General features: G+C 40.1%; 1 protein-coding gene across 11 annotated transcripts in view; it reads left to right on the top strand.

Annotated features, from left to right (window-relative positions):
• Positions 1-27,940, top strand: part of LOC109634699 (glucosidase 2 subunit beta-like) — a 169,574-nt gene that overhangs the window by 23,008 nt on the left and 118,626 nt on the right. For 9 of the 11 annotated variants that reach the window (XR_011239897.1, XR_011239898.1, XR_011239894.1 and 6 more), the window contains exons 9-11: positions 14,121-14,207; positions 24,482-24,551; positions 25,917-25,994. Coding sequence is in view for 2 of the 11 variants with exons in the window: in XM_069518712.1 (XP_069374813.1) it covers positions 14,121-14,207; positions 24,482-24,551; positions 25,917-25,994 (235 nt within the window). In the remaining 9 variants the exon portion in view is untranslated. The remainder of the gene's footprint in view (positions 1-14,120; positions 14,208-24,481; positions 24,552-25,916; positions 25,995-27,940) is intronic. The other 2 variants (XR_011239899.1, XM_020095387.2) reach the window with 1 other exon arrangement.

Genomic DNA, 27,940 nt, shown 5'->3' with positions numbered 1-27,940 from the left:
TAAACAGGGTGCCAATGACAGTGGTTAACAGGCAACTTGCATTAGAACTGACAAGCAGCGGCGTGTGCAGCACTTTAATCAAGGTCCAGGGGCAGCCACAGTTGTACCACAGAAGAAGTAGTTAATTCAGTGTGTTGGGAGGGATTAAGTGATTTTGTTTTGTAACAGTCGATTAACTTTTGTCATCGCCTGCTTAGCGTTTCATGCAACTTCAACATTGCACTTGAAGGGTGAGAACGAAGTCTTCATGTTGTTCATTAAGTTGTAACATTGCTAGATTTAATGTTAACATAACGACTTAATGCTTGTAATATTATGAATTCTCAATAACGATTTTATTCTTATATTGTTAGGACTTTTTTGTCATGAAATTCTTGTAATTTTACTATTTAATTCTCAAAATATTTTTAACTTCTCATACTATTTCATTCTCTCTTTTTTGTTGTTAAATGAGGATTTCATTCTCGTGACATCATGACTTTCTCATTAAAATTACAACTTTATTCTTGTAATATTATGACTTCTCAATTATGATTTTATTCTCATATTTCTATAACATAAGTCCCTCTAAATTATGAATGTATTGTCATATTAACACTTTTGTCAATATGTCCATAATACTCTGTCACACAGACCTAAATATGTGTAAATCCTTTCAGTTTGAAGATTTAATACTAAAGCTGTTGAACATTAAGGACACACTGGGTCTTCATGCTGTTTTCTTTTGTGGGCAGAAAAGAAAAGAGTTCTTTCCTCATATGTGCTTATTTGTAATATCTGAAGACCTTGATTACTTTACCTCTGTCCCACTCACGAGTAAATATATTTCTTTGCACGCTTATTCAATCTGTGTCATTTTCGCACCTTTTTTATTACTTTCCCTCGTCTTTTTCCTTTCTCTTAAGAAGCTTTGGCCTCCACAGAAAATTCAGTTTCCACTTCAGCGGCCCAGATAATTCAAGAACAGAGAGGATTTTCAGGAGAACAATTTGATGATCAAAGGAGGCACTCCACTCGGGAGGGAAAATGGATATTCTGAAGTGGCGCTCCCTCAGTATTCTATCATTATGTTATAGTCCTCCATTCCTGTAGAAACCGCTGTAAATGTAGAGTCAAGTTCACCCACATTTAAAAGATAATAATCGGCATCCACAAAGAATGTCTCGTAACTGTCAAGAAAAAAAAAATAGTGCCATTCTTGTCAGGCTGTCTCAACCTTTTTTCAGTGTATTAAACACAATACATTTAATTTCAGGGCCCAAACCAAAACATTTGCACAAAATCAGAATCCTGCAAAGAGTGGCCTGTCCTCTCTCTTGACATTAACCATAGGACAATACATCCCCAGAAGCAGTGACGTGTGACCGAGCTCGGACTGCAGCGATGAACAGAGCTGCAGGAAATTGCCTTTTCTCAAGAAATAGGCATTTGTGCAGAGGTGAATTTCACTTATCCATCTACTACCCACCCGCCTCCCCTCAAAGCCCCTTACTCAGTCTACCAGAAAGGAAAAGAGCCTGAGCATAGAATATGTTTTTCTTTTCAACGAGAATGCAAGAAATCTCCTGATTAAAAAAAAAGGCTACCTTATCTCTTCTTATCCATACCAAGAGGTGCGAGAACATTGGTTGTTCCAGCAACTCTCTGCAAGAAAAGTTGGATGGAATTTCACTTTTCTAAAAGTGTGCAGATGAACAACATTGCTGTAGGTGCATGAAAGGTTGGGAATTCCCAATAACAGCTTGCTGGTGGGTATGAAATTCTTGCTTGTTTCACAGTTTAATAATATTGGCTATACCCCAGGGGTTCCTACACAGTAGAGGAGCTGACATTAGTTGGTAACAAGGCAGAAATGAAGATGGCGGAGCTGATGTAGTGCAGTTGCGAGGTAGTGGTGCATGGACAAAGAGAAAAACAGAACCATAAAGATCTCATTATAATGAATTCTTTGGCATATTATAACTACCTCCAGGAAATCCTGTAATGTTATAGCACTGGTACGACTCTTATATCAACCTTTTTCCATAATTTGACAGAAAAGGAAACTGTGTTGAAGTCGCCTTTCTTATTTAAATTCAGTCTTTGGATTATCACGTGCTGGGAAACTCATCCTGTTTTTAGCTGAGTGGCAATTTTTGTTATTTTCAAATAATCCACTGGGTTTGTAGATGCTTTTATTTTGAAAATTGTTAAACCGATTGTTTTAACTGACCCCCGTCTATCATAATAATGCCCCAAAAGCAAACAGTCCATTTTGACTTCACCTCTATCTTTTGCGACTACTCTGATTTCTGTCGTGATATTCACAACATCCGTACACAGAATTCAAACATGCGGCCGCCTGTTGCTGCCCTCCCACCCTGAGTCACTACCAGGCAAGGTCAGCGACTCTGCCCGGCTCTTCACACCATCTGTTTGAGCTGGTTGACATTTGGCCCTTGCCAACGGTGAAATCTCACTTCAGCGGGTGGGCTGTGGCATTTGCATTTTCTTTCATTGGATGACAAGAGAGTGGCTTTGTTTTGTTTTTTTATCTTAAAGGCAAGAAATAAGATGTTGACTGAATGTACAAGATATTAATGAAGAGAGAGGTAGAGTGATATAGATTTCAAAACTGTTGTGTTCTGTTTTTTTTTTTTACTTGCCAGCCTCCAGAAGGGGGCAGCAGGCCTCTGAAGTTGAATTCAGGCTAATGGGGAAAAAAATGGAAAGTCACATTCACAGGTCATTTAATCTCTTTGTTTTGTCATGGGCAGGGCCTCTGGAGCTGTTTTCCTGCCTCACTCCCTCAAACAAGAAAGAGAGAGAGAGTGTGAGAGAGAGAGAGAGAGAAGGAGAGAGATCCCTCTTCAGAAAAGAACAATCCTCATCTGCTGCAAAGAATTTCCTTTTTCATGCATTTGTAGGGCGGCTTCGAAAGCTTGCAGTGACTCTAGGATTTAATGTGTGTGTTCCGAGGAGACCTCTGAGGTCTGCATGTGACTAGCAGAACAGATTTTTTTAAATTTAACTCTCTGAAACGTCTTTTTTTGGAGCACTGTACACTCTTGCGTCACCAAGAGAAACCCAGAAGTTTGGAATCTGCAGACCTAAGCTGTACTTATAGGATTCCAGTTTTATTTAACTGACTGTATGGAATGGATGTAGGCCACGATGTTTCTTTATAGCTTCTGCACAGGCTTGCACATTGCACACTGTGTTTGCTTGCGGATTAAACAGCAGTTAAGGTAAACCGTACACAAGCTTACACCTCACTAAATAATGTTGGAGTGAGGCATGTGTTCAGGCGAGCAGAATCGTGGTAGTGAGCACTAGCAGCCATATATTCCAACAAGATTATAGTTTTGTGTTAAAAGCCTGCTGGGTATATGAGGGGTAGCTGGCCTTGATGGTAAAAGGGGCGTTGTCTGTGCACCCCCCCCCCCCCCCCCCCCCCCACACACACACACACACACACACCACCACCACCTTGCCCCCCATCACACGCGTCATGTTTTTGCTTCCCAGCTAGAGTGCTTTCAAGTTATATAATGCGAAATGACAGGCTGAAACCAGAGTCGGAGTGATATGCGGTTTTGTCGAGGCGCCGTACAGAAAAACTGACCTGCTAAAAAACGCTGTAATGTGTCATGTTCTTTTGAGACGGGAGGACAGTGAAGGGAGGCGGGGGAGGAGGGGGATGGCGGGGAGCAGCGAATGATTTGGGTGGTAACTGTGAAAGAGTTTTTTTATTTATTTGTTTCAGGCTGCACACCTGACGCTCCTCAATCTCTTGCCTTGCCCTTCCTCCTTTCCTCTGCGCCTCTAATCTTCCCTGCACTCATCTTTTGTTACGTAACCGCCGAGATTGGATGCGCTCGAGGTCACGCGGGTGGCACAGGTAATGGAACCAGTGGGAGGTCAAAGGCAAGAGAGGGAAGGAGCTCAGCGAAGAGGCATTGTTTTCTGCTGCTCCAACAAGTCCTGACAGAGGTGTCTCATATCAAAGTGTCTTCTTGATCTATATCTGTATGACTGTCTGTTTATTTTATTCTCACACATAATTTAACTGTAAAAAACAATGGAAAATAACAAAATAGATGTGTAGATAGATATGTCTTTGAATCAAAACACAACGTCAGACCTTTTTTGAAGTTGAATCACATCGCTGTGTTTGCATCGCTTTGACTCCATCGCTGAAAAATTCTGTCTTACAAGCTGTACTAACAAAAAAGCCTTAAAGCAAGCTTAAGGCAATCATTTGCCTTCTTATCAGTTTAAACCACTTGACAAATACTATTGATGTTGCACCCTTGTAAGTGCAGCTCCTGAGAACAGGGTACACACTGTGCAATGGGACAATCTATGCTTCTGCTTCCCCAAGTGAATGCATTGATCAGCGATCTTACACAGTATCACCAGAGCAGAAAACACGTTTGAGTGGGAGTCGTCTCTGAAAATCTCCAGGACATTTTAGATGGATTATTCTTTACTTATGCTAATGAAAGAACTAGATACTTTGCTTATTTTATCTACATGCATTTTCTACAGTGTTGTTGGGGTGGGTGATGATACAGTTATAGTCAGTATCACAATAGTTAATTCTTTGTTCCTCGCTTCTTTTGGCTTGTATATACTGTGTTTTCTGACACGCCAACAAACTCACTTTTTAAAAAATAAAGTCAGTCATATATAATTGGAGTCACGATTTGATTTCATGCCGCAGTTAGCGTGGCAAGTTTCCCAATCACAGCAAAGGTCAGTACTATTGGGTGAGCTGGGGTGAGTTAGTTTGCATTTTTTCATTTCCTGTCACAATAAAAGACCTCTGTTTCTTTAGGAGAGTGAATAGTAGATTTTAAAGTGGTTGTAACAATCTGTTGGATTATATGCAGAACTTTTGTTTGAATCCCTTATGAATAGGAAGGTCATGTCAGTACAGGGCAGCATTGGCTGACTCAACAAGTAAATATAATATATAAAAAAGGTCATTAAATGTTGTAAATACATCTAATGGCTATTGAAGAATCAGTATATATTATTTAAACATAATGTTTAGAGCTTTAAAGCAAAATTATATTCCTGAATTATTAATTACTGATATTTCTCAGTCTAGTTTTAGCAATTGTGGCCAGGTTTCATGCTAACTTTCTACTTACTCTCTTTCTTGCTGATGATATAGTATCAGTATCAGGGTTGAAAGCGCAAACCAAACAAATTTAAATGAATCATTTAAAAAGCTTGTATCATAGCAAATTAAATTTGCTAACTTACTTAATTTTAAAATGTACCTAAATTACTTATTTCACATTTGGCTTGGAATCATTAATTTAGACAACATATTTCTTAACAACAATAGCAAGCAATTTTTATATTATATATACTATACTAATAAAATCACTAATTGTCCAGACCTACAGTACAGTTACATCTTTTTTGTCTCAAACATCACACTTCCTTTATATCATAACTTTAACGGTATTTGTCTGCGGATAAACATTAGAATTCTGGATTTTCTTTAAATATCAAGTCAAATCAAATATCCTCTGACCCACACTGGCTCCTGAAAGAACATCTTGTTGAAGACCCTGATGTCCTTTCTGGGGGAAACGCTTGATGTGTTTTGCGTTTCCATGGTGACCCCGCCGCACAGCACATAAGACAATAATGAAAGCTCTCAAAGGCCGCAGGGGCACCACAATAGTGCACGTCCTCAACGTTTCAGCTACTGTGGCACTTGGAGGAGTTACACAACCTGACGTTCACCCTGAGAAGGTTTCTTCCCCCCCATCATCTCTGGGCTTTTGAGACCGGCAAAGATTGGGCTTGCTAGCAAAGGGATGACACACAGAATGACAAAACTCCTGTGTCTGTCTGTCAGGCTTGGTCTTTATCCGACTGACATTTGCTGGCTCAGGCTCATCCAGGCTCTGGAGAAGCCAGGGATAAGAGTCAGACACAGATGGCTTTTGCCTTGCAATTCAGTCTAGCACAAAATTCAGAAGAGAGGGGAAAACATTTTTTTCCAAATCTTCATCCTGTTTTTACAGACTCTGAAATATAATTGCCCCTACAAAGTATGAGAAACCAGACTCTTCTCATACTGTGCCAGTGTGTTATTGTGTTTTGTAAAATGCCTTCGTGCAGCGCTTTGTATTTTTTTTGTCTGTGCTGACCCAACCTATTGGCGTTTCAGGCTTGATAGGGCTGTTATTTCAGCCATTTCTTGTCCTCTGAGTAAGTCAAAAGAACAATACGAGAATGTCTTGTGCCATTTAAAACTGATGAGCCAAAGCCAACATGAAGGAGGAGAGGGGAGGTGTAGGTGTTAAATTGATTGGCGAGAGAAAAAAGCATCTGCTTTGCAATAGCTTAACAGTTGCCTCAGAAGCACGCCTGCTATTGTTTCCAAACAAGAATACCCACTTCTGTGTGCCGAGGAGTGTCGCCTTTAGAAGAAATGTGAGAGAGGGATAGAAATTGTTGCATAAGAAACATTTAGAGACATCTTATTCTTTTTTTTGCAGTTTTCCAGGACCTTGATCTATTTTTTTTTCCATAGCTGCTTTCTCCTCTTTCTCTTCTCCAGGCAGTTCAGAGTTAATACGTGGGCAGAGAACAAAAGACAACAGATATAGGGCTGGAGTCAGCAGCTGATCCAATGACAGAAATGGCACCGAGGCGAGAGGGTCCCAGGTGTAGTCATGACTCAAGTAGCACTCGAAGATAGGAAGGGGGGTGTGATTGAGGGGGGCAAGGAGCGAAAAAGAAGCATGGGGGCATTATGGGAGCTTGCGTCCTGTGTGACAAGCTGCCTGTCGTGTGCATACTCCCTGACAGCAGGAAACCAAAGAGACAGGACACCTAACCCCTCTGACCTCCACCAAAGTGAGACGAGACTCAGACTTGTGCTATTGAACAGCAGTGGCATGAGTGTGCACCTCTCTAGCGTCTGCATTCATGTTCGAAAAGTTAGCCGAACTGCTTGACGCGACCAGAGTTCAGAAACCAGAAATCTTTTGCTGTTAAGAAAAGCCAAAACCATTCAATCCTTTTAGATCGGCATTTGCCAAATCATATTTTAGCTTTATTCCAAATCTTTGCTTATATAAATGACTGTTTGAATGAAGCCAAAGTTTTACGATTGCCTCTTAAATATAGGTCATAAACCCTGCCTTTTCTATGTTAGTGAAGTCATATATATATTTTAAAGTGGTTTCAGACATTTTTTCAGGTAATTCTTATAGTTTGTTGGCAAGAAGTAGCTGTTCCCCAATGCCTCTAAATGCCCAAGATGGCAGTGTTTGTTCCTAGGATATTTTGGTATTCCTGTTTGTCTTTCAGTCAAAGCCTATAGATCAGTAAATAGTCCACATGTTAAAAGTGGTACATCCACCTATTCTTCAAGAGTTTACTTAAAAAGTCAAACTTTGTGTAATTCTGTCTGAATTTCAGGAAATATTCATGCTGTCGTAAAATAAATTATCACTATCATTTTTTGTTTACCAAACCCAATTGGTTTTGATGCCACGCTCAAATGTGCGCTGCATGCAATTATTCATTTTTCATTATCAGCTGGAATTAGTTGCTTTCAATGATTAAAAAAAAAGAGCTAAACGGCCGCGTTGTACTGTAATGTTCCGTCGCTATTATTTCGCCATTCTTTCAAGTCTAGCTCGCTATGTAATGAAGCTGTCAATCACACATCAAAGGCAACACTCAGGAGAGAGCAGAATTCCATAATTGGAAACTTTCCACCATTTTCTCCCATGAATTAATATGAAAGTAGTATGATAATAGAACTATTTCAACCTGGTCCCCCTGAAATTACATTTATACAAGACTAATTTGTTTTCCCAATTATGTTCCGATGAGAAACTGCTGCCTGAATTATACTATATAATATGCCTGGCGATGTTTTCTTCTACAGTAGGGACTGCATTCACCATCATACAATAACTGTCAAGAGGTGGTCAGGGAGAACCGAGGATGGAACCGTGGTTAGGTTTAGGTTTAGGTTTCGCCAACAAAAGCACAAGAAAAGGTTACAGTCAGTGATATTTACTAATAGATTAAACCCGTAAACCCGTTGTGTGTCTTTGTTCTAGACACTGTGGACTTTATCGACATTACACGTTCACCACAACCTTTCTCTAAACAGAACAAGGGCTGTGAGTTGCCTAAATGTCAGTCAGTATGATTTTGTGATTTTCCAGATCCAGATCGATCTCCTCATCATGTTGATTGAAAGACATATTCCAAGTTAGCAACATATTGCCCCGTCAATATGTCTGTAATCAAAGTTATGTACAAGCCAAGAGGGTAGTCCACTAACCAGAAGTTTGTTCTGTCCCTGGTACTGAATGGGTTACCAAATGTTCCCTGTCAACAGTTTTCAGTTTTTATCCTTACAACTTCCATCACCGAGGGAAAGATTTCAGTGAAGTTAAAGGACTTAGTTCGGGTTATGATTGTGGTCATCAATACATATTAGAAGCCACTATTTCGTTAAAGTCTAACACAATATTTCCGGACCAATGACACAGCCTCTACACCCTTAATTTAATCTGTGTTATAAGAGCATCACACAGTGTTTTCTTTGGAGCTAAATTGTTGTGTTGTAATGCGAGACAGGATCATGTTATTGCTGTCTTCCCTTTATCCCTATTGCTGCATGTTTTATAGAAAGAAGCAGTCAGACTAAGAACCTGATTGTACTTATCTTCTGCTGCTTGAACAAGCTCGACCTCCTGTGTTTGTTATAGTGTGTATTTCTGCTTGTTCCGGGTGTGGTTGTGTGCCTGTGTACTAAAGTCAGGATCAGTATTGTTGTCACTCTGACTCTCCCTCCTTCCCTCCCTGCTTCTTTCTCTTTTCTCACATGCTCCCCTCACTCCCTCTACAGAGTGACATTTATTAATTAAATATGGTGTACTGCCGCAGGATGTGCTTCCCTTTCCACTATCTTCAGACACTAATAATTACATTGGCATTTAGCTCCGTGATAAGCCGACCCTATGGCCTTTATGAAATGTTCCCTGGGCCCGGATACTGAGCAAAATATAGACTGATGCGATGCTATATATCGATCCATGTGCCTGTTTTCTCTTGCTTTTATCTTAAGAGCCAATGTTCATTAACGCGGTTAAGAAACAACGTCACCTGATGTTTGCATCATTAAAGGCTGACATTGAGCTCTGTTTTAAACTTGCCGGCTGTATTTCTGCTCATAGGTGGGATTACTAACTGAATGTGTACTGGTGATGATGAAGTTATTTCAGGTTAATTAATATCATAACCCACTGGGAACATTTTGAGTTATGAAACATTCTACTCCTCACCATTAAATTGTGAAGATTCATTTTACGGTATATTATGTTTTTTAAATTTATGATTAATCTACTGATTATTTTTGTGTCAAAAAAAAAACATAACATCAGTTCAGAGTCAGTACTTTTCATGCTTTGTCAAAATGATACTGAAATATTTTGTAAAAAAGGGGTATAATTAAGAGACAAATATATTATATAGACCTATTTTCCTAATGGTGCAGGGTATGCATTGCACCTCCAATACATCTCATTAACTTGACTTTATCAGAAAGATAAAACCAATATATATTCACATTTTAAAATCTGAAAGTTCAATGATTTGCACAATTATTTTATTATTAAATTGTAAATGTAAAAGTGTAAATGTTCCCAAAGTAAATGTTGTGTAAATGTGTTGGTGAGATAGACAATTTGTATATTTTCTTTATTATGAAGTATATGGACAGGATTGTGCCTCTTACAGTTACCAATTGTTTAGTGTGACAAATAGTTCAAAACCCGGTTTACAAAAACAAAAGCAGGGGTTGGGTCATGTGGCCAACAATTATATCAATATAAGAAATTTTATATCGGTTGATCACATTATTATTTCCTTCCAGTTTAAACATTGATCACATCATTGTGCTCACACAACACATACTCATTATAGTTATATACATTGGACTTTTGTGATATTGCTATTGATAATTTTTTTGCCCAGCACTAATTGTTTTAGTACTGTTTGTTTTAAGCATTACCACTGTTACCCAGAAAGAAATATAAAGATGTTTCACTTTGCATTGGTTATATCCTTATTGGTTTGGTTCAGGGGATATTTATAGGAATTGCCCAAGTTTAATTTCACTGAATCACAGGTTGACTTCCACAGAGTTCACAGTGTTCATAACATTAAGGAACAAGCAGCAGTTTAACTTGGTATTAAGTTTGAGTTTGCTTTACTTAATTACTTTGCTTCAGGTGGTCTAATCAGCTCAGTACATTACAAGATTATTGGGATGTGGCTTATCAGCTTCAGGGATGCATCAATTGATGCTTAAGTCACAATTACTCTAAACATACATTTAGTTTGTGAAACGCTCTAGAGTGCCAGTTACAGTTTAATAATACATTGTTGTATAAAAAGCCTGTCCTCTCCTCCCTCAGTTATCTGGTATCATTCTCCCCTGGTTCCACTTCTGCGCTCACGGACATTGAGGGGACACAAAGAAGAGTCCTTATTTTACTTTTGTGTTGCCAGAAATATACATGCTGCACATTTTTCCTTTGTCTTTCACTTGACTACTGTTACCTCTCAAAAGACCGTAGAATTCCTGTCGGGGCAGACGAATACTGATTTCCACAGAGCTGTGTGAGGCAATCATTTCACGTTTGCATGAATAATCTCTCATCACCAAATTAAACTTGTTCTCAGATGAAATTACCCGGTGAAAGTTTCAGTGAAAACCATCTGCGCCTCAAATTGGACCTTTGGACCCGGGGGTGTATCGTACAGTGTGTACCATTCAGTATCGGCTTAGATGACCAGTGTTCTTGCCATCATGGGAAATCTCCCCCTGACTTCTATTATTTTGGTCGATGTTCCTGTCCTTGTCTGTCAAAGGGCCTGAAAGAGGAGGATCACTCGCGAGCACTTTCCTCTCTGAACAACACGCTGTGCTGCTGTGTTTGTCTCTGCGTACTTGACTGAGCAAAGGATAAAAGCCTGAACTGAATGAAAGAGATGCTTAGATAAGGCAAACTGACATAAATGGCTGACCGCTTTATTACATATGTGACTCTCTGCTTATGTATATGTACATTCAGTATGCGCACACATGCTCCGTGTGCTTAAATACTGTGTGGGAGTTGTAATATTTTCATTCGTGTGGGTTTGTGGTAATAGCTGTCTCATCTTTTTGTTTGTGCTGTTTCCATATATTTGCAAGGTGATACATTTCATAACTGTGACTAGAAACCTAATATTCTCTTGCCAGGTGGATATAAGTGGTATTTGTAGAACTGTGCTTCTGGAACAAGCTGGATCTATCAAATAACATAGCACAGTATGTAACCATGTTATTTGATCTCTCCTCTCCCTCTGTAAGGCAATATCTTTGCATACTGTTCTATCAGCCCTCGCGTTAGTTCGACTAAATCAAATGTTGAGCTTATTTGTCAGAACCATTGGTGGATTTTTACATGACAGGAATCAGATGTTCGAAATTGGAGTTCAGACGCAGTGTACAGATAAAGAGTTATTCCACAGCTGAGTGTATGAGAGTGCTTATACTTCTGTGACATGATTTCTATGGAAGGACAGACTGTGCTTTAGGAATGAATCTTATAAAAATGAATTGCTAAATGGCAAATTTAATCACCAGTCTCATCTTAAAGCTGCATTTAGACAAGTTTTTGCTATTTAATGTTGGCATTAACACCCCTTTACTTACCAGTTTAGCAGAAACAGTGCAAGTTCTTCATCACATTAATTCGGATTGATAGTCCACCCCATCATCCCCTTTAATTAGCCTGGTTTAAGACAATATTTCAATAGATATGTACATACCTTATACAAGGAGTGGGAAGGGTAAATTCCGAGTTGTCTTCCAACATTTAAACTGTTGGTAAAGCAAGAAAAGATGAATCATGCTCCAGGTTTTAGAGCAGATAGTGAGAAATATGAGAAAGCTGCAATCATGAATCTATTGCCTGACTTTAAGGAATCTAAAAAACTACAATACAGGGCTGCAACAATGGAGTCTTTTCAGTCTTGATTAATTGTTTAGTGTGTCAAAATCTCAAAATACAATGCAACACACCAACACCAGCTCCAAAAGCCTGAGTTAACATCGTTTCATGTCTTGATTTGTGCTTTGTGATCTTTAACAGATAAATACAGCAAATCCATGTGAGAAACTGGATCCAGTAAATTATATCAATGCATGTTAAATAACTTAAATTAATTGATAATTGAGTCATAATGAAAATTGTGTAGATAAATACATAATGAATCAACTAATTGTTTCAGCTCTACCACAGTATCTATCTGACAAAAACTTCTTCAACAAAGGTCAAAGCAACTTCGTCCTCAAAACTCCCATTCAGCTAATTTCCTCCCGGTGCTCTTGGCATCTTTTTGAAAGATGTTTCAAACAAACACATTTCAGTTTGAAAAGACCAACTAAGCACAAAAGAGCTCGCTCACGTCCAAGGTGATTCACAGCACCTGCCTTCCAGTCCAAGTGTCCAGGTCTGCAGTCGTGTTTATTAGCTTAGTTTAATTGTGCATGGTATCTAAAGGTCATCGCCTGCTGCGATACATCGCTGCCAAAATGGCTTCCAGGGGACACTGTTTCAGATGAATAAACACTGAAAGCTGCACCATCTTCCACCCCTCCGTCCTCATTCCGTACCTCCCAATGTGCAGCGGCATCACATTCGGCTTTTTCAGGCCTTGCACAAGGTCCTGTGACTGATGGGCATCCACTGGTGCACACCGCCTCACTGACTTCAATTTCAGCTGGCAAAGGGCTGCAGATTAATTTGGTCGTCAGTCCCTTCCATCCTTTTTCCCCCCCTGCAAGAGTCTATGTTTATTCAGATAGTAGGAATGATGTGTTTGTCCCTCAGTGAATTAAAACATGCACTATATCTGTATAAGTACAGCCGTCTCCGTGATGAATGGTATTTGACTTCTATAAGCAGTAAACTTCTTCCGTTGGGCTGTAAAAGCTGATTTAATGAGAGAGTGACTTGAATAGATAAGCAGATATGGCAGCGGGGATTATTGCGAGGTGAGCTGAATGGGAGATGGATGATGCACAGTTCATTATCAGTTATGTAATGCCCTTTTTCTAAGTCCATACCTGTGGGGCCAGCAGGCACTCAGCAATAGATGTGAGATTGTGAGCCTGTGTGCATCCTGAGATATCATGTGCTTTTGAGCAGACTTGCACACTTGTTGTTCAGGTCATGTATCAGGTTGTATAAAGAATTTACAAGAGAAGAAAAGGCATTGTATGTTGAGTGCCTGTGAAGATACAAAGGCTTTACACTGTTTTTGGGCCCAAGTTAGATTTATTCTCCATTTGCACATTGGTCATATGTACAATGAAGCATTAGGGCCACTTAAAGGGAGAAATAACATACGCTTTTCTTCTTCTTTGTTCGGCTTATTGGCGGGTGGCAACCAACATCAAGGTGCATTACTGCCACCTACTGCGTCTTCTTCTTCTTCGCAATAATACAAGAATAAAGGCGAGAGTAGAGACCTACTACTGTGTAAATTAATATTTATATTCCTATTTTTGTCAATAAAGTTATAATATTTTGAGAATAAAGGCAAACAGTTTTTTAGACCTTTTTGTTTTTACATATTAAAAGTAAAGCCAGAATATTTTCAGAATAAGGGTTGTAACATTGCGAAAATGAAATTGTAATTTTTGAAAAAAAAGACACACTTGTTGCTTTTGCAGATGAGGAAATGTTTGGTAATGGTCGACTACGATGTTATCATTGGGGGGGGAAGGAGCTTTTCTAATTTCTCAAGGGACAATGGGACTGGTAATCAAGATTTAGGATCTGTAATGAGTGGAAGTCTGGCGAGCACAGGTTCTCCTTGCTCATTATTTGTTAATTTCCTCGAGATATGAAATTTTTTCTCATTAAATCACAACTTTCTTCTCATAATCCCAGATTTTTTCCCCCAACAACCTGGCCCTAATACTCAGCCCTATGCCATTTGACAAAGCAATTGATTATTTTCTGCTGCTTATTAACAATGTATATTTTACTTTGGTTTGGAACAAGTATCTTTCTTTATTTCCTCAGGCTTTGTTGGGAGGAGACTCTCACATGGATCTCACCGAGTTTCAAAACACACTCTGGGACATCCTGACAAAAGGAGACAGTGTCAAGGTGAGCTACATTATTCTTCATTTCCACCACCTGCTTCTTTATCTGCTTTCCCCTCATTTTTCTAGCCAACTATATTCTTCATTCACATACTTCATTCCCTTTATTCCGTGGATTTTGTCCCAGTTACCCCAGATACCTACCGGTAAAGTAAAATTCATTGCCTCTACGTTAAATATTCACTCGATGCCTGAACCTTGGTGACACAGAATAGTGACTATTTGTAGATCTTTGACATGTTGGAACTTGCTTCTCCAGGAATGAGCTCAGGTGTCATTTCTCGCAGATTCTTTTATACTAGTACTACAGATACCAACGTATTTGTTGCTCCACCATTTTAGTCATTTTTGAAGTATCGCAACAACTTCTGGAGGAATTTCCTTGAAATTTTGTTTCCCCAGGTGATTAAAATCAATCTGGTAATTCCTGATATTTAATGTCGCAACAACGTGAGGGTTAAATTTGTGGTTCTATTCATCTTGTGCCATTTTACTTATACTTTGGTTAATTATCATAAATCTGCAAAACCAATTAAATTACTAACCTCAGCTGTACTTTCTGCCCTGTACTTTTCTGCCCCTGTGTAACTATAACTTAAAGAGAGGTTAGCATGGCCGTAGGCTCTTCTTTATGCACCATTTGCCCTCTTAAGATGCTGGGAGAGACGTAACCAATGCTGTATTTTCCTTTGTGTAATATCCTCCTGGAACAATGTAGGGACAAAAACCTGAGATAAAAACAAAATGTGGAAAATTTGTTTTTCTTTAACCGAAATGTGCAAAAGCTTGTTTACTCTGGCGTTGTAAATGTAGCTGTACTTGGTTTTATACACTGATGTTCCTCAAGTCATCAGAATGTGGATAGATTTATCTCATGGTTGTATCCCACCATGACAGCCTCACCACAAATTACAGCATAATACCTTTCTTGAATCCGAGTTAATTTAGAGTCCCTAAACTGTCGGCATATTTCATTCGGAGTACAGATTTACAAAGCCCATGTTTTTCATCTGACTGCTAGGGCCTAAAAGAAAATGTCCACGTCTCTCTCCATCTCCTGAACCGGGAACGTAGAGAGTGCGAGATACCATCCTTTCATTTCCGCTCCTCCAGATAAAAAGATGAGAGAGGGAAAAGGACGAAAGTGAGGCCTATCGGCGGGCAGCAGTGATTGAGTCCCTTCGCTAAGCCACAGCGAGAATCTGCTCAAATAACCCACTCTGCCGATAAGACGCCAGCCATTTCCATAGACAAAAAACATTGGGGTTCAGATTAGATTTCACCATTCGCCTGCCTTATCTCGGTGTTGCTCCATCATAGAATGTGAATTATAAGGAAAACTTGTGTCCCCCGTCTTTTTATGAAAACACCGTTGAAATCCACATGGATTTGAAATGGACTCATTTTATTTGTACTATTATTGCACCAGGCTCGATCACCAGACCTGTTTCACCAAAACTACCTGGGCTATAGCAGTGGAACAACCTCAAGGCATTATATATTCTTTCGTAACTACTAACATATTTTAACATTTTTTTTCCCTGTTTCAGTGCAATGATGCTACATAAACATATTTAGTGTAGATATAATAAAGTCTAAAGTTAGTTAGACTTAGATTAACACCAAATTACAATCAGTGTGTTTGTAGAAATGGAATAAACAGGATCTGTGTGTGGACCTGTGGCATATATCTAAAATACTTGCAATGTGGATTATGGTAGAGCAGGTTTTAGTGTATAAAGTATGTATATTTAAAGTATTTTTCTTCATGATTTAGATCCCTATTAGTGTCTACAAAGAAGTGGCTAGTTTTCCTTAGGTAATATAAGAATTAAAAACCAGATAGTTTCAATAACTCAAATAAAAGCAAACCAAACAAAGGAAGTGAAATAACATGAAAAATGTCTTGCCTATCTTTTGAGTCTCCAAAATAACCCTTGAGAGTACACAGGTGTTCATTGTCTGAGAACCTTCTAACCTGAACACAGCCCTTTATAAGAATCATGTTATATATTTATGGCCTTCGCTATGGAGCTGAAATGCTCTTTTGACCATTTGTAGCACACAATAACTTTTGTGTTTGACCACAGTGCTTGTTGTTGTTGAGTGCACTCAACATTCTTATACAGTGTAAAGGTCTGAACACAGCACCGTGTTGAAAAACACTTTAATTCAGCTGAGTTAATATATAAGAATTTCCATGTGAAAAGCAAAGTTCGACTGAATTTTATGCTGCTTTTATTCACATTTTGAATAGTTTGTCAATTTCAGTATCCATCTTTATATGCACAAGCACAAACCAGACTGTGAAAAGTGTCTGGAAGCTGTGAGCGTCTGTATGACACCTAAACGTCAGTATGACACTTAGTCTCAAGGAGTCAAAAGCCACTCATGTAAGCTTTTGAGTTTCCACACCTCTTGGTTTCTTGCTCTTCACGGCCTGATCAAGCATCTCTTTCATATCCGTTACGCTCTGATCGAATGCGCAGTTCATTTGCGTGTGACACCATTCTTTAACGTTTTTTTTTTTTATGCCTAAATCAAAGCTGACCAGGAAAGCGGTGTATTATAGGATGTGTCACATTAAGACTCTCAGATGCAAAAGCTATCCATCTAATTTTGTCGTGTCAAAGCCTCGCACGGTAGCTACGGCGGCTAATGGCAGCTTTTGCATTCCACACTCTGCACTATGCTTACATAACACACATCCTGGCAACACAGGCCATCACGAATACAATGACTGCTAATGAATCACCACATCTCTCATCAGCCTAATTAGGAGCTAATTATTCAGTCTTTCCTCTCATTTTAATATGACTTTAACCTGTCCTCCCTTGCCTTGTCAGAGGGTCGCCAGATCAATGCTGGCCTTGGTTTGAGTGAATGATATTTGGAGAGATGGGACTTTTTTTCCATTCTTTATATGTGTGAGGTTTGAATTTCACTATAAAACAGAGGCATAATTATTTCCACTTTCCAATCAACACCAAAGATAGTAAACATGGCCTCAGTGTTCAAAATTGGTGTAGAGTCTGTAAATAAAGATGGATGATTCATCTCCACCTTCTCCCTTTGTGCTGCCATCTTGCTCTTTTGACGTCTGTGCTGCAGTATCGAGGTCCGGCCAAATCGCTGTGAGTCAGTCTCAGCTGTCAATTATGATGTTTTACCCTGTTTTATAGCATCAATGGACTAATTAAAACCATTTTTTTCAGAAAAATAAACACTTACATCACCTACATTAATGACAAAATACATCTTTGACAAATATGTATTCAGTTTGTGCTTTCTTCTTACATCTTAATATACAGTTTATGGTATAGGAGATACCATTGGTTAAAATTACAGTAAATATACAGTAGTCCAGTTAAAGTGTGACCTGGTTAAAAATAATGAGTTCTGGGTGTTATTTATCCTTAATAACGGCTTTAACTACATATGCTGCATTCGCATCGAGTGTCAACAATGGAAAATGAAGACATTTTCTATTCATTTAAAATTACTTGGAAATACAAATACTACAATTGTCAACAGGAGCCTGATCATGCTTTAGGATTTTAGAGAGAACAGTAGAATTAGTGGAAGGGTTTTTGGGGTCTGGAGCTTTTGTTGTGGAGACTGATCTGCTGTTCTTGGAACATTTGTGCGGACATTTAATGGACCCCCTGCTGCCCCCCCTGTCATGTACACAAGCCTAAGCAAACCTGACATCAAGAGCATTTGGGGGACTCTCCCTCCCTCCATCGCAGCGTTTCTGCTCTCCCACCTCTGTCCAATCCTTTTTTTTTTTAAGTGAAGACAACTTTGGTGAATATTTCATTGAGCTACATTGCCTCTGTTTCAATGTGCACCCATCCCCCCCACTCATCCTTGTTCCTACCCCACAGCAGGTGCAGGAGCCTAAGCAAACCAGACATGAGGAGCATTTGGGGGACTCTCTGTCTGTCTATCGCAGCACTTTTTTCCCCCTCCCACCTCTCTACAATCCGTCTTAAGACAACTTTGGTGAATATTTCATGGGGTACATTGCCTCAGTTTCTCTGTATCAAGCATTGAGAGTGGCACCGGATGACGACTGACAGGACTATATGCCATCGGCCGCTAGGTGACAGCCTTTATATTTTTGGGGTCTGTTGTCCTGACACTCCCACTCCTTTTCCCCTCCTGTTTTCCTTCTGTCACAGACACAGTCCCTTTCACCTGAGAGTCTGGCCACCCATGATTTAGCTTTTTCTTTTTACATTCCAGTATGACTACAGAACTTCTGCCGATCCATCTGATCCTCTTAGTTAAAATGCCAACATATGGATACAAATCTGCTTTAGCACAGACTGCAACATTCATAGCACTTAATGAAACGATTACACGCTTTTAAGATCGTACAGAAAACTTTAACCACAGCTTTTGGTGCCAACTTTTATATTTACATTAATGAGTGAATTATTTAATTCACAAAAGGGAAGTGTTCTCTGTGTTTTTTCATTCCGTTAATTTTCATTAGAGTGATTTTACCTTTTTAAGCTTACCTCAGCCTTCCCTTTCATTTAGCTGCACATGTACAGAAATGTGCTGCATCAACCATTAAATAATACCACTAAGTAATCACTTTTGCTGTTTCTTTGAGCGCTACCCAAACGCAGGCGCCAGCCTTTTAGTATCGTATTTCTCAAATGCAAGCCTCAATGATTGCCTTTACTGTTATTGAAGGGCACACTTCATTTCCCTCCCCAACATTCAATTTCATGGAGGGATGAAAAAATGCTGCATTTCCATGCTACTTACAAAGATTTGACACCACTACTCTATGCGCGCTTTGCCGCCGCCGCCGCCGCTCTCTCCCTTCTCGCTGCTCTCTTATTCAATAAACAACGTGCTTGCTTGACTTACAGTAGGTTTCCGCCTTGCTTTGCTCAGTGTGACGAGCAGCTGCATGATGTCACAGTTAACAGGGGCGGCTCTGTTGCTCTGTTGTGACAACATTCGTTTGATGTGGAAGTGGTAGTCCTCGGCTGCCATGTTCTCCCCTTCTGCTCTTTCACTTTCTTGTTCCTGCTCTGTCTGGATCGCTCGGCTGTCACACGTTGGGGGAGCCAACTGGCACGACCTGAAAGTGTGACGGCAACACGCAAGCTGCCATTTTTTTCCTCCATCCAATATGGAGAATTGCAAGATTAAACAAGTTTAATTGGCTCTCACTCTTGTCTGAACTGGCGTCCCAGGTTGCAGTAGGGGGTGCCAGTGATGTACGAAGGATGCTTTGTGCGTGTGTGTCCTTCATTTTCATAAAGCTGTGGGTTTTCATCCAGCTAAGTCATATAAATATGCCATATGTTCATGGCTTTACTGACAGTAGGTTTAACACTCAAGTGATGCTTGAAAAACACCTACTTTTAGAAACGTTCGTCTGTATATATGTTGTTTAAATGTGGTTTTCTCATACAATCAAAGGTGCCACATGTGCAGCTGCAGTTAATCTTTTATATCATCAAACATTATCTCAGCTCATGCATGAAAGTTAACCGACATAACATGTAATAATAGACATGAGCATCTCAGAGTGGAAGCTTTCGGTAGGAAGTGCCATTAAAATTAATCAAAAGATTCGCTCGTTAAAAAAAACACCATGACTCACGCCGTCACTCTTCATCTCGCTGCGAGCTGGAGACACAGAAGAGGAAAGTGCCAGCAGCCACGTACGAGATCGGGAAGAGGAAAATCACTCAGGGCGTTTCTGTCCTCTGTTTGAACAGTGCCGCAGAGCGGGGTGGGGGTGGGGGTGTGTGGGGAGGGGTGGTGGGATGAGAGAAGAAGTTTCTCACAGCTGCCCAGCCTGAGGCCCGACAATATGTGGCGCCTTTCCTTGCCACCGCGTCACCAGCCATCCGTTCTTGTCTGTCATTATTTTACCTCTTGCAGAGCACACGCACGCCTTGGCTCGTGTGCACACCTGCACCCCCGCACAATGCCTTGTGCTGCCTTCATCCAAACGCTTCCAGCATTACATTCTCAAACGTGGCTATATTTAAATAGGGGAAAATGCAGTCTACTACTACAGTTTATTTTTCATAAAGGAATGCACCTTTTTAACCTACTGCATATGATGAGTGCATTATGGGAAGTCTCTTTAGTTCTAGAAATCATCAGTCCTCAGTTCTTATGCTCCAAACATATAAAATGTGTTCGTTTTGATGGCATTTCTGTGATTGGTGTGTCATTTGTTGAGCTCAAGTAGATTTTGCTGTGTTTTTTCCCCCTTTAAGAATTAAACCAAGTAACTTTAGTCCCCTGGTTCAAATCAGACAATGCTCATTAGTCGTTCTTGGAATAGTCATAAGTCTTTGCTTTAGAAGGTACCAGCACAACCCCTTTTTACCATTCAGCTACGAGGTCTCTGTGTGCTGAATGCTGAGCTCCGTTGAAAGTCTACTCAGGGACCGCATCGACCCTCCACTCCCGTCCAAAAGTTTTAAACTCTGCAAAGGTTTCCACAAATGTCACAGTCAAGTTCAGTTTGCATTAGCAACAGTGTCACGAGGCAGACGAGGTTCTGGAGTCTCTGCAAACATTGTGCTCCTGCCACCTCTGCCATTACACTCTGTGCCTGTGCAGAGGTAGCGGTCATGCTGTGAACACTGAAGTCTCCACATGAACCCTTAATGTGACTTTAGTGCAGCTGAAGCTCGGGTGTGAAGTTGCTGCACAAGCTTCGCTGAATTGACGGAGACCTGTTTGACTTCAATACACAAAGAGATGGGGCTCCACAGTCTGAGCCATCTGTTGTATAGAGCTTTGTGGCTGTCATCAAAACTTGGAATGAATTTAAACGTCTGACAATCACCAATCAATCTAAAACAGCACCTGTTAGCCACTGGCTGACATTTTCACATCTATTTATTTGTTATTGGTCTGTCTGTCTATATTTGGCTCACATATCTCGAGAACCGTTAGCTTTTCAGTTTCACACTCGGCATGTGTGTTGTTCAGGGCTCAAGAAAGTGCACTGTTGAATTTGGTGAGATTTGGACAGGCAATACATTCGACATTATTAAACTCCTGCATGAGAATATGGGCTATAGAAATAAAATTTGATTGATTGATTGAGGCCAAGTAAACAACCCATTCCAAACAGGCAGGTTTAGAATGCGCACTGCACTAGTACATATTAAAGTACACCAAAATTATATTCCAATGTAATTATATGGCAGCAGTCAGAAGTCTTGTTCAACACCATAGAAATATTCAGTCTAGGATATTTATTGTAACATGTTTATGTCAGAAAGAAACAGAGAAAACCCACTTTCACAAGGAATATAAAGAATAATGGGGAGAATATGGAGCAGTTAACATATGTACAAAGAAGATGACGCACATGTGACGTGCATTCAAACAGACTAAAAGCATGTGACATATTAAATATTAAAATAATACTCTGTAAAATATGACACGCTCACCAACCCAGCACTCAGCTGAGGGAATTCAACAGAGCACACATTGAAGGAGGCCGTGTCTCTCCTACTTGGCTGTCATGAATATAGGTCTGCCAACCAAAGCAGCCGAAAAACCCCCCACTGAAAGTATTACATAAGTTAGGATTCTCTGTGGTTTGAACCTGAAGTCGGTGCACAGGCGGCTATTTAAATTGCATCAGTTCCTCTGATGTAAATGTGTATAGCCTTCAACTCCCTTGGAGCTTTTAGTCATTTATTTTGATTAGGGCTGTATTTATAAGATAAGTCTCTTAAGTTAGTCGCCTGGGAAGATGAGCTGGCGCGAATGGTGGTGGTGGAACAACATGAAGTCTGTTTGATGATTATAAATTCAGAAATATATGCTTGTCAATTAATTAGGCGCTTCCTGGGCTGGTGTGTCCCGCTTTCATTTGCTAGGCCCGGCTCTCGGTGGACAAATACCTGCGGTGTACCCATTGTATGCCTAAGTAGTTACACACATCCCCAGCAGCTGGGGGACGGAGAATAAAGATCCTTCAAAGGCAGACAGTTTTTCAAGAGCAAGCCTCTGTTTTCTTTTTTTTTTGCGCCGGCTGATTCCTGGGAGCAGCGTACAAGGCTGCTCGAAGGCTTTACTCTGCCGGTGTCTCGTTCTCCGACACAAACAAGAACTGGAGAATGATGAGGATAGGTAGACTGAGAGGACTGAGCTTCAAGTGATTCCTCCATTATTTTCACCTCTCGCAGTGCATCAACACATGCAGGCGACTTATCTTCTTGAGGCTACTGTGGCTAGGTGAGCATGGACAATCATCATAAGGATACTTCAGTTATTTGTACCTACCCTCTTATTTAGTATTACCTGAATTTGTATGGGCAACGAAGACCAGAGTTAAAAAAACAGCTGTATATTTCACATATTCTGTGAGACTAGTCACAGCAAGTGACATTTTCAGGATCAGCGAAATTAATCCATATTTATGTTTGCCTGCTGGAGTTTTCACCCCTCTCCCAAAGGAGCAATGTTTTGCAGACAATTATGTGACAGGAGTCAATGGTATTTGGAATAAACTCTGTCACATTAGCATCCAGCATGTTTGCTTTCTAACAGTTGAGACCTTGCAAGCTTTATTTTTCTACTTTATTTGAATGAAATGGTGTGCATTGAAATACAAGGGTAAAGTACACAGAAATAGAAAGAAAATAATTTGACTCCTAAATATTTTGCATTTTGGCAGTTAAAGCATATTTGACTTGTACTAACTGAAGTTATTGTTTTGCTCAGTAAAAAAATGTGATTTGTGCATTTGCAGCAAATAGAGAAATGACCACAGTGTGTCAGGGTAAAACATGCTAACTCATGAGCCTTACAGGTACTGGTACGTAGATTTCCTTCATATTAAGAGAGACAACCTATTTCCATTGTGTTTCGACGATGGTGAAAACTATGAAAAACACAGAGCGGCATCAGTTGGCAGTCATGTGACTCTAAGAGGGAGTTTTTCTCTTCGACTTTAAAAAAAAATTAAGTTAGCCCAAGTGTGAGGCTCGGATGGAGACCACCCTTCACCTTCATACTCGCCCTGCTCTTCTGTCTCAGCTGATGCAGGAGTCGGGAGCTGGCTAACGTGTGAGTGAGCCATAGTGACGTCTTCCAGCAGCTAATATTAACTTATTGTGAGTGGAGCAGTCGACCAGAGGAGCTTTATATATATTGATTGACAGCTGGGAGCTCCCACTCCAGACTTTGGCCTTTTCTGATTGGTTAGAAGGACGAGACCTGTTCACATATTTCGAGCTAATTTCGTCTTCAAAAAGGAAAAAAGAAAGTTGTATGCTAGAGCTTTAAGGGTTTTCATTTTTACATGACATTCTTCACAGCTGTATTCAGTCCAGTCTCTCCAAGTGTTGCAAACACTGCATGCGATGTCACACTGATCTTAAGCTGGTTTTTGTTTTCCTCTGAGGTGGTGAGTCACAACGCATTTGGCAACACCTCTCACTTGCACAGTGGAGTTTACAGTCTGGTTTCCATTGTTGGAAGAAAATGACAGCATGAGACAAGTCATCAAATCAGACCCATATTTCCTCTGCCCCATATGTGGCAAACTTGTCACATTTAGTCCTCCTCAGCATCATGAATGACACGGGAAGAAAGGATGTTCTGCACAATGTTTTTACTGTTCTCTTTTAAAAAGAAGAATGCCTATAAGCATCAACAACAGGATATAGCACAAATATAATAACACACATTTTTCTCACCTCAGGTAGATTCCCAGCTACAGATAAATGTCAATATTATGATATTTCATATATCAATATTTTATCACTACAGCATAGCAATCAGCAATATTTACTCTTGGAGGGATTTAGTGATTTATTTTTTTATTACTTCCACAAGGTGAGGATCCACGGTGTGATTTGGATCTTTCTAAATGAAAGTGGCGCATTTTTAAAAAGGAAAATTAAAGACCTAAAATTGTTTTGGCTCTGCCGGTTTTTCCCTTGTGACCTAAAACAGAACACTAGCATCCAGGCATGTTGTCTTTCATCATTAAACTGTCTTTCAAAGGCTCCTGGGAGCCTCCTCGAGCACAGAAAAAAAGGAGCCTTGTATTTTGCAACATCAAGCACATAGCGTCTTCTGGGAGGTGCATATTAGAGTCATAGATTGAGCTGAAATGATCTTTTTAAAATCACTTTCTTGGTCTCACACACACACTTGTGTTGTCACCATGTACATTAATGCAGGCAGTACCCAAGGCCTTATAAGTGTATAGATCTTTGACCTTGTTTTCTCTCCCTCTCTGTTTCCATTATGCGCTTGTAGATCAAAAACACACACAGTGCACCAGACAGTATTGCGGGTGAGGATCCTCACGTAAAGGCTTCTGACAGAGGTAAGTTATTAAACCCTGCCACCGTCATCTCTACCTACACTGATCTTATGAGTCTACCTAAACCCCCTCCTCTATTTTGTGCTTGTCATACTGTGGACATTATGTCAAGTTACATTATTTGTGCAACGTGCTAATTTATTTTTCGAGATTTCGAGAAGAATGTCATAATATTGCAAGAATAAAGGAGTAATATTACGGGATATGAAGTTGTAAAGGAAAAAGTAGTAATATTACAAGAAATGTTATGAGGATAAATACTTAAAAAAGAAAGTTGCAATACTACAAGAAATATTACGAGAATAAAATAATGAAGGAAAAACGTAAAGAACAAAGTTGTAATATATGAGATTAAAATCAAAAAATGTTTTTTTGAAAAATATTGCCAGTATAAAACTGGAATGAAGAAAGTTGTAATATTATAAGCATACATTTGTAATATTATGAGAATAAGGTCATAATTAAATATACAAATTATACCAAAATGTATTTTAACACAGACAACAAGCTAATCTTCTAAAATGACGCCTCGCCTTAAATTATGAGTTTATTTTTGCAATAGTATGACTATAGTATTATTCTCGTAATCTCAGATTTTCACATGGCCCTAATACTCAGTAATAATTTCAAATTTATCAAAACAGGAGCTTAGAGGCTCAGTTTCATTAAGGGATCCACAATGGATCTAATAGAGCCCATGTGTTGCACCACGTTTAGAGAACTGCACTGCTTCCTTTAAATTAAACACAGAGGATTAAACACATACCGAAAGGATGATTGTAGGATTATAACTAATTAAATAAAATTGCTTCTCCGTCATTCATATGGCTGGATTCTGTGTAAATCAAGGGACAAGAAAAAATGTAAGAATAAATTAATTCAAATTCTTCCAAAAATTGGTTTTGGGAATGATTTTTAAGGAAGGAAGCACGTTCATCGCATTTATTAGACCTCACGGAAACACACATTGTGTTTTGCTGCAAGAGCACAGGTCTAAAAATAGCTGTGTTTACAAGTAAAATAGAGAAATCCGGACCTTACAGGGATATTTGATATACCCGAGATTGTTTTCTAAAATGTAATTTGTACCTCGGAAATGTTCAGCTATGGGAGTTGAAAGGGAATTCTTCAGCAAATTTAGCTTTCCAAAACATCCTATTGAATCCAGATATCCCTGCGTACCTAGAAGCTTGGCTGTTGTGAGGAAAATCACAGATTATCCAAAGAGAGCTTTGTTTACCATACCTCCAGCACCTATTCCTTTGGACGTAGCTCCACACAAATCCACAAAAAGTGAGAATGCACTTTAGTGTAGATGTGTGGCTGATGCAGGGGGCCTGTTTGTTTGTCTCACGTTTTGTGTTCAAGGTGATGCAGCTAGTTTATTCCCCTTTCACACCACCAGCATATTATCGTGCTCCAGCTGCTGCAGAGAGACAGGCCCAGGTATTTATGGCTAGCATAAAAAAAGTGCGTGCATTCCCTGTCACCCTACAGCTTGAGATTTACAGCACATTTGACAAACACACTAAATTATAAAAAAAAGAGGGAGTGTTCAATTTGTATAGGAGTTTAGAGCCTGTCTGTTGTGCATGCTCCCAGCGGATTCTGCTGTTGGTACATGTGTGTGTGCATGTGTCTCGCTGTGTACGTTCGCCTCCCGCTGTGCAAGAACGCGTCGACCTGTCTGCCTGCGCGCGTGTGCATGTGTGCTTCTCTGTGTGCCTGTGTGTATTTTCCCTGCGTGCAAGCCAGAGTGTGTGCGCGCTCTGAGCCCGCCTGCTCTGAAACACCAGCAACAGATAACAGATGGTCCCCCTGCATTAGAAGTGTTTTATTTCCCTGCGGAAGCCAGATATGTCAAAAATAAGCATGTGCAACATTAGTCATTTGGAATATTCATGCCCCTGCCGTCCGATGGTTTCCTTTTCACAGCCAAAATACCACCAGCCCAATTCTCAGAAGGAAGTGAGGGGAATAAGGGGGTAGAGGGAAAAAAGCAGTCATCAGCTGATCTGACTGAGAAGAGGCTGAGGCCTACATGCGGCCATAATGGAGTTTTTTTTCTTCTCCTGGTCGCTTCTTTAGCACGCCAGGTAATTAAAACAGGGCTAAAGTCTGTAGCTGTGTTCATATTAAGATCCACATCCCCCAGCTGCATTAGAGACACTGATGTGAATATGCACGCATGTCCATATGCCTGCCTGGCTGCACACATGTACACACATACACAAAATTGTAATTTGCACCCACGTTGAATAACCTCATCCATGGGATCAAACAGCGTTTTCATTCCTACATAGATTCATTTTGTGAGTACTCTCCTCTCCGATCCTCTTGTTTCCTTTCCTGTCCTCTCCTCCCCCACTTATCTCCCCATTTCTCCTCTCCACCTCCATCTATTTAACTATTTTCTTGCTTCTCTGTAGCTTCAGTCTCTTTAATCTCCACCTCCTCTCCTCCCAGGCTCTCTACCCCACCCCCCATCTCTCGCAGAGCGTGGCTGCCATCCTTGTCCTTGGTGGCGGACATACGCATGCATCATTATCAGGCCTGATTAACCATCCACGTAGTTGGCAGTCCGGGCCCCACCAGGGGCCAATAGCATGTTTTTTTCCTACCGCTGAAAACATGAATTTTGAGCAGCACTTTCTCTCTCGCCGTGGTCCCTCATGATCAGGGTTAATTCGTGGCAGCGTGTGTGAATAGTGTAGAAAAAGAAAGAGCGGAGGCAGAGAAAGATGGAGGAAAAGCTACCAAACAGTAGTCTACTGCTTATCGCAGAAATGCAATATAATTTATTCAGGAATATGCAAATCCAACAATCACTCTGCCTTGTTTACCGAAGGGACCTGCTGATTCAGAGTCTGAGAGAGAGAGAGAGAGAGAGAACCCCAACCATAGACACCAACATACAGTGTATGCACAAAGGCACCAGCAACCAAATCAGGAAATGAAGGGTGTCGGGCAATTTCTTGGTTGTTTCACAGCTTCGTAAACCGTTAAATTTATTCTGGTGAGGGTAGATTGTCTACACAAAGTGTGGCTGCTTATGCAGTACGTGCCATATATGTACTTACTTTACAATACTTCCAAATCATTACATTGCGTGTTGAGTTGTTGCACTTCTACTCCTCCTACTTTTCAGACTCTACATTTTTCCTAAGGTTGAATGTAAGAATGCAAATGTTAGAGTTATTTGCTCCAGACATCTCTCTGGAACTTGAACATCAGAGTGAGCTCATGTGAGAGTAAAGCAAGGAGACGTCTGGGAAATTCATAGGAAGCGAGTGGATGGGGATTGATGGCGTTAATAACACGAGAAACAACAAAGAAAAAGAATGCAAATATCAGGTGATGAAAGAATACGTTTCAAACATGTTTAAGACGCA

Source organism: Paralichthys olivaceus, chromosome 22, assembly GCF_024713975.1.
Source record: "Paralichthys olivaceus isolate ysfri-2021 chromosome 22, ASM2471397v2, whole genome shotgun sequence".
In the NCBI taxonomy this organism is placed as follows: domain Eukaryota; kingdom Metazoa; phylum Chordata; class Actinopteri; order Pleuronectiformes; family Paralichthyidae; genus Paralichthys; species Paralichthys olivaceus.
This window is presented reverse-complemented; position numbering and strand designations above follow the sequence as displayed.